The 10781-nt window shown below is 43.1% G+C and overlaps 1 protein-coding gene across 1 annotated transcript; it reads right to left on the bottom strand.

Moving 5' to 3' along the window:
- Positions 1-182: 182 nt before the first annotated feature.
- On the bottom strand, positions 183-6537 carry LOC149205114 (uncharacterized). The gene is made up of 4 exons (XM_089397309.1): positions 6531-6537; positions 4394-6074; positions 1170-4289; positions 183-306 (listed from the first exon to the last, which is right to left on the bottom strand). The coding sequence occupies exons 1-4, from the start codon at positions 6535-6537 to the stop codon at positions 183-185; spliced, it is 4932 nt and encodes a 1643-aa protein (XP_089253435.1).
- Between the last annotated feature and the right edge of the window lie 4244 nt (positions 6538-10781).

The raw sequence follows: 10781 nt of genomic DNA, 5'->3' as shown, positions 1-10781 counted from the left end.
GATCACGTATCTACTCCTGGGTCTCCTCGATGAGGAAAACAACCCACATATGGAAGTTAGATACCGTGGAAAAACGGAAAAGGAGCCAACAGTTCGCCAAAAGACAAACTGTACATACATCCGGTTACATCAGTTTTTGTATAGCAAATGTAAAAAAACAAACATAAAGATAACATAAGAGACTAAACATAGGGAGGTTGATCCGACACACGGATCTGATCATGATCTTGCTCAGCTATCTTCCAACTGCCCATAGTTTGTTGCAAACCATCTTTAGAAAGCCTGTCTGCTGATTCATTTCGGTCCCTGTAAATATGGCCAATTGAAAAATCATTAAAAGAACGCTTTAAATTCAAGATTTCTTCTAATAGAGGTCTCAGCATGTAATTTTGGCATCTACTTTGACCATTAACCCACTTTACAACATTTAAGGAGTCCCCAAAGATCTGAACTGTGAAGATGTTCCTGTGAATAAGCCAACAAAGAAGAAGTTTTAAAGCGGAGAGTTCAGCAAAATTGTTTGTTCCGCTGCCTAGGCCCACTGAAGCTTTTAAAGAATGATTTTCATTTAGGTGTATAATTATCCCTGCTCCTGCTGAGTTGGTCTGAGAGGCCCCATCGAAATAAGCCCAAGGGGTCCCTGCTTTGATTTGTTCTTCTCTGCTCTTTTTAGTATTCCTTGCCTCCTCTGAATCTGGGATATTGGATAGGATAGCAGTACATTGGAGAGCAATAATTTCAGCGGGGTTTCTTTGTCTGTAAAAATACACCTGTTCCTTGCTATCCAAACGCCCCAGCAAATGATGGGGGGAAAATTCCGTAGATTTCCTTCTGTATACTGCCTCCACCACTTTTCCGAGGCCACGGATATATTATCTCCATTCCAGCTCAACTGCTTTTGTAAGAGGTTTTGAACCTCTCCCCATATTCTTTTGGCAAAAGGACATTTTATGAACAGGTGGTTGATCGTCTCCGAGTCAGCTTTACATAAGGGACATCTCCCCGGGCCTTGCTTGAATCTGGACTGGAGAATATCCCATGATGGAATTTTCCTTTTTAGAGTACACCAGAAGAAAAGCCTGGCTTTTTTGGGGCATTTAAGTTTCCATAACTGTTTGACCCACCATTCTGGTTCTTCCCATCCTTTTTTTGTCATTAAAAATTTGTACCCGAACTTTGGAGAGTAAGCCCCAGTTTCCGCATGAGCCCATACCAATCGGTCCGGGCTGTCTTTCAGTCTTACATTTGATCTGATTAGTTCCTGAATGAAAGCCTTCCACTCGTTCCACCAGTAGGGTCTGAGATCTAATTCTTCACCAGACTTCCATGCTTGCCCCCAGATTGTGGATTGGCCGATCTTCTCAACCTGATTCAGATAGAGAATGTCCTTTGATTCCAGATGTCTGATCAATCCTGGGGAGAGAGCAAACTGTCCATTGCAGCCAACCCACGGATCTTTCCCTATTCTCAAATTTTCTCCATTTCCAACCTGCCAAGCCAATCCTTGTTCAATAATTTTAAATGCCTCTGTAGTAGCTTTCCATACCACCGAAACATTCCTTCCTTTCTTATTTGGGTTTCTGATCCATTCTTCCAGTGGAACAGGATCTACATATTTCCGCTTTACCACTCTTGTCCACAGGTTTTCTGAGTTGATGAGATTCCACCCAGATTTTGCTGCCAATGATAGACTAAAGTCATACAGATTTTTAATTCCCCATCCTCCCCATTCTTTTGGCCTTGCCACTTTCTCCCATGCAACCCAGGGGAGGACTGAGTCCTCCTTTGAGCCAGACCACAGGAATCTGCTGCATATTCTTCTGATCTTATGTAGAATCCCTTTAGGAACCCAGGTCAAGGCTGCCCAGAAAACCGGCATGGCTTGCAGAACAGATTTTACTAGAGTCAATCTACCAGCTCTAGATAGCCACTTGAAACTCCAATGTGTGATTTTTGCTTCGATTTTTGCCACCAGCCAGTTCCAATCTTGTTTTTTGTACGCATTTGGCTTCAGCCAGAAACCCAAATACTTAAAAGGATTTTCCATGTTGTTTACATCAAATGGAAAAATAGAGGTGATCAGGCTTTCCTCATGTCTGTTGAAACCTTCCATAATGAGCTGAGATTTCCTAAGATTTACTTGCATCCCTGTGGCCTTCATGAACAAATCAAGAATGTTTTTAAGTTCTTTAATTTCATTCAAACTCCCATTTGTAAATAATAAGATATCGTCTACAAATAGAAGGTGAGAAATGAACATGTTTACAACAACTTCCAAACCTTTTACCAAACCTGCTCTTCTGGCTTCCAGAATCAGTTGACTTAGACCCTCAGCCACTAGAAGAAAGAGCAGAGGCGACAAGGGGCATCCCTGTCTTAGGCCCCTTTGTCCTTTAAAAAAGGAGGATGCGGCCCCGTTGATTAAAACTGCAAAACTGACACTAGTGATGCATCCCATTACCCAGTTGATGAAGTCCAGCTTAAATCCTAGGTGAGTTAACAGCATCCTCAGATATGTCCAGCTGATCCTATCATAGGCTTTTGACAAATCTATTTTAATCACATCTCCTTTCTTGTTTGTCTGTCTGATACTGTGTATTGTCTCCTGCGCCACTCCAATGGCTTCATGAATTTGTCGACCATCTAGGAACCCAAACTGTTCATTTGAAATGCATTTTGACAGAATTGGTTTTAACCGGACAGCTATCACTTTTGCAATAATTTTGTATATACAGTTGCACAATGATATAGGCCTGAAATCTTCAAAGGATTCCGGATCCTCCTTTTTAGGAATAAGTGCTATGAATGTGGAATTGAAGGGGGAATAAATCTCACCTTTCCTCCTCGACTCTTCCACAACCTCAGATAGTTCTGCTCCGATCTGTTCAAAGAAATGCTGGAAGAGTTCTATGGTCCACCCGTCCGGGCCAGGGCTCTTATCTTTGGCCATTGATTTTATAATGCCTTCCACCTCCTCCTTGGAAACTTCTCTGATTAGGTCCTCTGCTTCCTCCTCCTCTACATACCTGGGAAAGCATTGAGCAGTTTTGATCACTTCTGCTAATGTTGTCCCTCCTTGGTCAGTAAACAGATTCTGAAAGTGATTCCTTCCCAATTTGGATAAAGACTCAAAAGAGTTGGCCTCTCTACCCTCATCATCCTTTAGCTTCCAAATCGTGTTTGCGTTCTTCCTCCCTCTTGCATAGTTATGGAAAAATTTCGTGTTTTCGTCCCCAGCTTTTAGCCAGATCGCCCTGCTCTTCAGCCTCCATTCCTCTTCTCTATCCAACAAGATTTGGTTCCTGTGCTTTTCAAGCAGCAGAATCCTTTCTTTGGACTCCTGTGTTGCATATCCATCCGTCTCAGGGTCTTCCAGCTCCCGTAGCTCTGCATCAATTTTGGTGATTTCCTCATTCTGCTTTTGTTTCCTTACTTTTGCCCATTCCATGGTAGCTTTTTTCAGTCTCTTTAAGTTTTCCATGAAAAGGAAGCCTTTGCTTTCCCTTGAGTTTCTATCCGGGTGTCTCCAAGTTTCCCTGAAGAGCCTATTGAAGGATTCCTCTTGAAGCCAGGACGCGTTAAATTTAAAGGGGGCCGCTGGTTTATGGGGAGGTTTGGAGAGCTCCATAAGAACAGGGAGATGATCTGAGTTCCCTCCCTCGCCCACCCATTGCGTGAACATAGGAATTCTGGATGCCAAATCTTCGCACAACAGGAACCGGTCCAATCTCTTTGCAATTCTTTCATCCCCTGCTCTTCTATTCCTCCAGGTAGGCTTTAGTTTGATAAGGTTTACATCAATCAGGTTATGGGAGCTTAGGGTGGTCAAGAAAAAATCAGAGAGCGGGTCTTCTCTGGCTGAAGGACCCCAAGCTTCAGCATTCCCCACCGAGAAGTTTAAGTCTCCTCCTATTATCAGGTTGTGATTTTTTAACAGAGATTTTGATAGAAGATCGGTCCAGAAGGAAGCCCTTCCCTGGCAGGGCCCATAGATATTTAAAATCAACAGGGGGTGACCGAATTCTGGGCATTGAAACTCCATCCCTAGCACATGAGCCATTCCCCAGTGGTTAATTAGCTGCATTCTTCCTTCCCTGAAGCCTATGGCCATTCCGCCCGAGTGTCCAACAGAGTCTACTGCTAAAAAGAACCAGCCTGGGAGAGTAGCTCTAAGGGTCAACTCCACGTCTATACTTCTGCCTAGGGTCTCTTGAAGTAAAAGAACATCCGGGTTATAACGCTTAACTATCTCCTTTAGCGCCAGTTTTTTGGGTTTACTGGCTAAACCCCTGCAGTTCCAGGATAAAAAGATCATTTGATAACATTCTCATGGGGATTTGCTGCTCTAAGCTCCCCAGGGATAGACATTTGTTTGCCGTCTGCCACATCATACTTCGCCTTTACCTGTGCTTTGGACAGGTTTGATTTCCTGCCTCTAGCCTTCCTTTTGAAGGCCTGAGACAAGGATGGGCCTAAGCCACCAACCGGTTCAGGGATTACATGCTTTTTGTCAAGGGATCTTAGATTGTAATGACACGCCGGGGTGGAGGGAACAGGATCTTTTAATCCAAGAGGGACATCTTCACAGTTCAGGTCAAGTGAGGGTATAGCAGCAGTGATGTTTTCAATATTAAGGTGATCATCATTGTTACAATTATTCATTTGTGAGCCAGATATCAAGCAAGCATCTTTAAAATCTGAATATAAAGATTGGTTACTTGAGTCTATTTGCATACCCTTTGTGTCTTCGACCGGGATGACTGTTGATTCCTTGATAGGCTCCTTTGATGAATTCTCGGGTCCACGATGGTCCTCATTTGCTTCACCTTCCACCGGCTGGGCTGCTCCGGCCTGTTCCTCTCGGTCCTCTTTAAGGTTAAAGTCTGCTTCCATAAAACCCTCCTCTAATGTATCTTTTGTTCCAGGATCCTTTTCCAGCTCCGCTGTCGTCTCCCCCTGATCGTCTTTCTTCTGAGTCCTTCTTCTGCGGATGCCCAGTGGACAGTCTCTTGCTAGGTGCTCGTATTCGTGGCATCTATGACATCTAAAGGGTAGATGTTCATAGTCCAGCGGTTGCTCAAAAACATAGTCTCTGTATTGCAGATTGATGGATTCCGCAAGACCTTCTTTTGGATTTAGGCTGACCAGGATCCGAGCCATAGCTCTGTTGTGAGTATGAAGGAAGGACATGTCTGCCTCCAGGAATGTGCCAAGAAGGTTTCCTATCGACCTGAAGACCGATTCAACCCAGAGAAAAGGGGGTAGACCAGGAGCCCTTACCCAAACAGGAAATTCATCTACCTTCTCCCTTTTCGCATCAAATAAGGGTGTCCATCGTTTGAAAAGGACTGGGCGATTCCCAAAAGCCCAATTCTTCCCTGCAACCCAATCCGCCTCTTCCTTGCTCTCAAATCTCACCATAAACCACCCTTTCACAAGGACTGCTACCTTGAAATTTTTAATCGGTGTCGTCTTCCACTGTTGCTCCGCCCAATGTTTTATGAATTTTCCTGAGTAACTCTTGCCTCTAGCCCTCCCTACCAGAGTGCATTCCGCCACCTCTAGAGTGTCCTCTACCTGTACATCCATACCCAGGACTAAGTTCCCTTCAAACTTTTTCTTCTTTAGGGGTTTCGGTTTTTTCCTTTTCCCCCCGGTCTTTTCTTGCCCAGAGTCCTCCTCCCTATCTTGAGGCTTTGGGTCACTCTTGGCTGCTTCTGCTTGTTGTCCGGGCTCAATAATATCTAGGGTTTGATTCCCCTTGCCTCGGTTCTCTGATGAGGTTCTACCTCCAATACCTGTAGCATATCCGGAACCCTCTTTCAGCAACCCAGAGGCTGGATCATCGCGTTCAACCCTTTGCTCTGAGGGTTCACCCGTTCCTACAGCAATCACTCCAATTCCCAGGCTGGGCCTGAACGTTCCTTTTGCAGTTATCGGTCTGGTAATTGCTGGCGATCCACCCCCCTCTGCTACTGCAATATCGGCTTTAAGGCCTCCTCCAACCAATCTCCAGATTCCATGACTCGCTTTGTAGTTTATAATGTCTTCAAGCCCTCCGGATTGTTGGACACCTAATCCTCAATGGGTTAGTGTGGAAGTCGAATGGACAAAAGCAGTCCAAGAGACCTTGGGATGTGAATCCCAATGGTCACATAATGTACTATAAACGTATATCTCCTGTTAATAAAAAATGTACTCACATGATTTATCTTTCCTATTCTATGTTTCCCATGTGTGTTTAACATGGTATCAGAGCGGGCGATCTCCTGCCCTGCTCCATTGTGAGCCACCTGTTTCAGCGTTGCCATTCCTCTGTTGTGAGCAGTCCTGGCCCTCTGCCATATTCTTTTCAAGCGCTGCCTTATAACGCCTCTGTCATCAACGCCTCTTTCACCACTGCGCTCTGTCCATAAATGCCCCATTTAAAAGCGCTGCTCCACCTGCATTTAATACGCTGCTCTCTGCACACGAAACGCTCCTTCACCCAGCGCAATTTGTGCCATTCTTTACCTGCGCTTGACATTCACCTGACATGGGAACGTTTGCGCCTGACATTCACTTGACAGAGGAACGTTTGCGTTGTTCATCCAAATAAGTTGATTGCTCTCTGGCTGTCCTGACGTAAAATCCATAAATGTTTCTTAAAAGCGCTGGTCCGACCTGCCAATACACTGTCCATACTATGATTGTGATTGAAATCATATCTAATTTCTGAACCCTACGTGCCCTCCATTGCCGACAAAATATTCTCTTTCCACCGCACAAAGGTTTCACTGGAGGCTCCGCCATATCCAAGAGAAGGTTGAACTTCTGGACCTGTGCAGCAATAGCAGCATTAAAGGAATCCATATAATGTAGAAACGGTTGAGGACGGGCACCACTGTTGACAGAATGGCACTCGTAGCTGTTGCCATGCTCTGTGCGCGATGCCTCATTCAAAAGATCTCCAATGCTTATGTTGGTTAGACTGTCAACCCAATCCATTGTTGACAGTAGTGCACCATTATTAGATTTCAACGTCTCCTGTAGGAACTTCTGATCACTATTGGGCACTGCACAAGCCTCTACAAATTCAGAAGAATCGGGCCGACTATGTCTAGAATTCATTGCCTGCTTCTCAGCTCCATAAACATCAACCATCCCTTGTCCAAGTTCATGCATTCTTTCTGAATCGACAGACATTTTCTTTCCTATGTTATCACTATCAGTTATAAACAGAGAATTATTTCCGCCTTCTTTGGTTGAAAATGAAGAATGGACTTGTTGATCCTGACTATTTACACTAGTATTTACTCTCTTGGACTCAGATCCCTGCGAGCAGAAACCCAAGAGTTGCACCAAATTCCAGTGATGGATTGTGCCCAATATCGCAATCTCTGAGTAAAATTCCTTCTCACCTTGCCTAGCGATCTCGAGCCTCTTGACTGCTACCATAGTCCCATCTTCAAGCACGCCCTCATACACTGTTCCGAACCCGCCGGATCCCAGGACCTTACCAAAACTTCTTGTAATTGTCCTAATTTCTTTGTACGAGAATTTCTTCGCCATCACTTCGGACATACTTGTTAAGTTGACTAAGGAGTACATGCCAATTTACGAATATAAGACTACCAGACTTTGCCAAAAGGAAAAGGTGCCCACTATCTCTCTTTAAATATGCCAAGAGCGAGTGGAGAGTTACTGTGCAAATGGAATTGGTAATGAAGTTGTGGTGATCGTCGGTGATATCGAGAGAGAAGCAACAGAAATTTATTGCCCTTTGACTCAGGCGTATCGAGGCTGCCAAGGAGATTGCTTCCAACCTTTCTTGGAGCCCTAATGTGGTCTACTTGCCCCCTGATCAACAACAGTTGAGAGAGATCCTTCTTACTCCGGTGGAAACTTACGAGGAAGATGGACATCTCAAATTCGATTTATCCTTTCGTCATGTAACATAATTCAAATATAGGCTATTTGTTTCTGCATGTGTATAAAGGGAAGGAATATTGTACTTGCATGGATAAACAACGTTTAGTTTTTCTATATTTCCCATTTCGAGGCCTTAATGTTTGTTCCATTCAAATACGACCTCTATTAGATTTGCTGTTGAGTTATAGAAAGTGGCTTCAGAGGCACTTGCATTAGTATTATTAATATGCTCTGTTGATTGCGTTTGGAAGGAATAGAAATTTGTGCGATCAATTTATCTGCACAAACGTGTAGGGAAAATGGATCATCTCAAGCATTTCCTGATTTGTTTAAATTTAGCTTGTGAGACCAGAAAATAATTTGCTCAGACACACAGTCAGAGCCAGTGGATCCATAGGAGCAGAACTTTTTGATTGAATTCTCTATGCCAAGAAAATCATAAACGTCATCTTCAAATATTGGATCAATATGTTGTAGTTCATGTAGAGAGAGTTCTGAAAGTTGGCATTCTACTGGAGAGCTGACAGAGAAGATGTTCACATGAATATAGAAGCAGCACTTACAGATTCGATTGGAGAGCCAGCGAAAAAAAAGAAAGCTTCATACTGCAAGAAGTCGAAATGATCAAGTTTGCACTGATGTGCGTTTTACTTTGCATTCTCCATATTGAAGACACTCCATATTTATTTCTCTGTCTTGGAGCTGAATACGTTGCATATATTATCATTGTGGTGTTTTCTCTGTAATGATGGAGCTTCTTTGATGTTATAACACTTATCTACAACCACTGTTCTTCCTAACATTTGCTGGTTATTCTACTTCAGATCTCTGTTATTATTAGAGTTGATATATCAGAGGTATATGTAATCCATTCCTGTAGTTGAAGTTCGAATTTCAAAGAAGGAAGAAGTCATTTAGTTATGCATCCATACAAAGCGTATCTTGGTATACCTGAGCATTTTAAGGGTGAAACATATCTATTGTATCTGTGTTGGAAGGACTTTGAGCCTCTCATTCTTGCTGGACACAAATCTGTTAGTGATTGGCTAAATTCTTAGCTGGAATTAGTTGAGTGCCTTTTGAATACCTTCGGTGAAGTTTTTTACATCATTGGGGTCATTTCCAATAAAAAAAAGGGGGTTGAGATTCTTGGATTTATTATTGAAGGAAGAGGTCGAGCTACCCTTGTGTATATTCGTGGAGTTTGAGCTGTGTCTCCATTGCTGGTATTCGCGGATTTTTTATTCTTTTTGCATTCCCGAGCTTCCAGAAGGGATATAGAGGCAAGTTTTATAAAGTTTGAAGGAATCAGCTACAAAGTCTAGTCAGATGTGAAATTTCTACAGAATTTAAAGAACAGAATATCTGAAAGACTGGCATTGGACAATGTATTTTTCAAACTGATATTCTTAATTTTTGAAATCTTCAATAGCTGGGGTTTGTCTAGACTCGCTGAGTGTTCATTTCTTTGTTGAGATAATGGCTAGATTTGATGATGTATTAGAGTTACTGAATACACTAATACACTCCACTATTGGTGGGAAGGTAAATGTTAGCAAAGACACTATGTGTGACATTCAGACCTGCCTGCATGATGCACAGGAAAAGATCGATTTTTTGCAGCTTGAATCACAGCTACAGCAAGAAGAACTACATCAAAATAGACACCATTCTGAACCTGTTTTTGTTCAGAACATTGAGACAACCACCCATCAGCAGCATGTTAATAATGTTACTGTTCATTCAAATAAAGCAGCAGTTGTATATGCAGATGCAGAAACTCAGTCTGCACTTCCCAAGCCCATCATCAGACCTTGGGAACAGCTTGTCCACAACAAGCACAAAACTGGTCTTGGATATGACAAGGACTTGTCCTTTCATATTCCAGACTATGCCAAGCCCATTCAGTTTCAGAGTGCTGGATTTATTCATGATAGTTCACCTGCTTCTCATGACAGTTCAGCTTCAGCTGTTCCAGATTCTGCCCCTCTTCTACAGCAACAACAAAAACAACAGATCGTGAAATGCCAACACTGTGATCGAGTTGGCCATTTGAAAGATCACTGTTTTGATCTTCAACCATGTAAGCACTGTCATAAAACCAGTCATTCTTCACACAGATGCTTCAAAAACAAACGTCCTGCAAGAACAAAGATTCATCTTGGATGGATCGCTTCTTGGCAATGGGCATCAACAGCCAAGAAGATATTCCAAACACATGTCAGAACTTGTTCCAGAATATTGAACAGTCTTGCAGTTGAGTTTCCTCCATCATCTCACCTTGTATCTGACAGGGGGGGAAATGATGGTCATCTACAAGCTTCAAAGTCACATCAAGCGAGCCTGAGCCACAACCTGCCACACCAGTTTCAGAGTTGTAGCCAGAGACAAAGATGCCCGTGAACATGCCTTCAGTTGGCAATCTGGGACACTTTAGCAGAAGACTTCAGCTTCTTGCCAGTTTTGGAAGCATTCCAAGAACAAAATTGAGAACACTTCCTCTAGCAAAAGACGCCAGCTTCTTGCCAGCTTTGGAAGAGTTCCAGGAATTGCATTAAGCATTCCAGAGTTGTTGATCATCCTTAAACCATCACAGGTTGAGACTTCCCTTTTCAGGTTGAAGTTTTACCTTTTATGCGGGGTGAGACCTCCCTTTTATGGTTGAAGGTTTCCCTCTTTAAAACAATAGGATCACTTCCTCTAGCAGAAAACTTCAGTTTCTTGCCAGTTTTGGAAGAGTTCCGGGAACTGAACTAAGCGTTCCAGTGTTGGTGGTCATCCTTAAACCACCGCCCTTTATACCAACATTTCATAGAGCACATTTAGCCTAGTGCTGCCATGCATTTTTTGCACATTTTGTATTACAGCTC

The sequence above is a fragment of the Pinus tabuliformis genome, chromosome 1_2 (genome assembly GCF_031772625.1).
Source record: "Pinus tabuliformis cultivar Carrire ecotype Pingquan chromosome 1_2, CPIR1, whole genome shotgun sequence".
NCBI lineage: Eukaryota > Viridiplantae > Streptophyta > Pinopsida > Pinales > Pinaceae > Pinus > Pinus tabuliformis.
The sequence above is the reverse complement of the archived record's forward strand: the minus strand, read 5'-3'. Positions and strand labels throughout refer to the sequence as shown.

Bases quoted from the DNA above. Each gene is read 5' to 3' on its own strand.
- LOC149205114 (XM_089397309.1), bottom strand. The intron at 4,290-4,393 runs GTATGATGTGGC...CTGGAACTGCAG, and splicing joins AAAGCACAGGTAAAGGCGAA to GGGTTTAGCCAGTAAACCCA. The intron at 307-1,169 runs GTACAAATTTTT...CCATATTTACAG, and splicing joins GCTTACTCTCCAAAGTTCGG to GGACCGAAATGAATCAGCAG.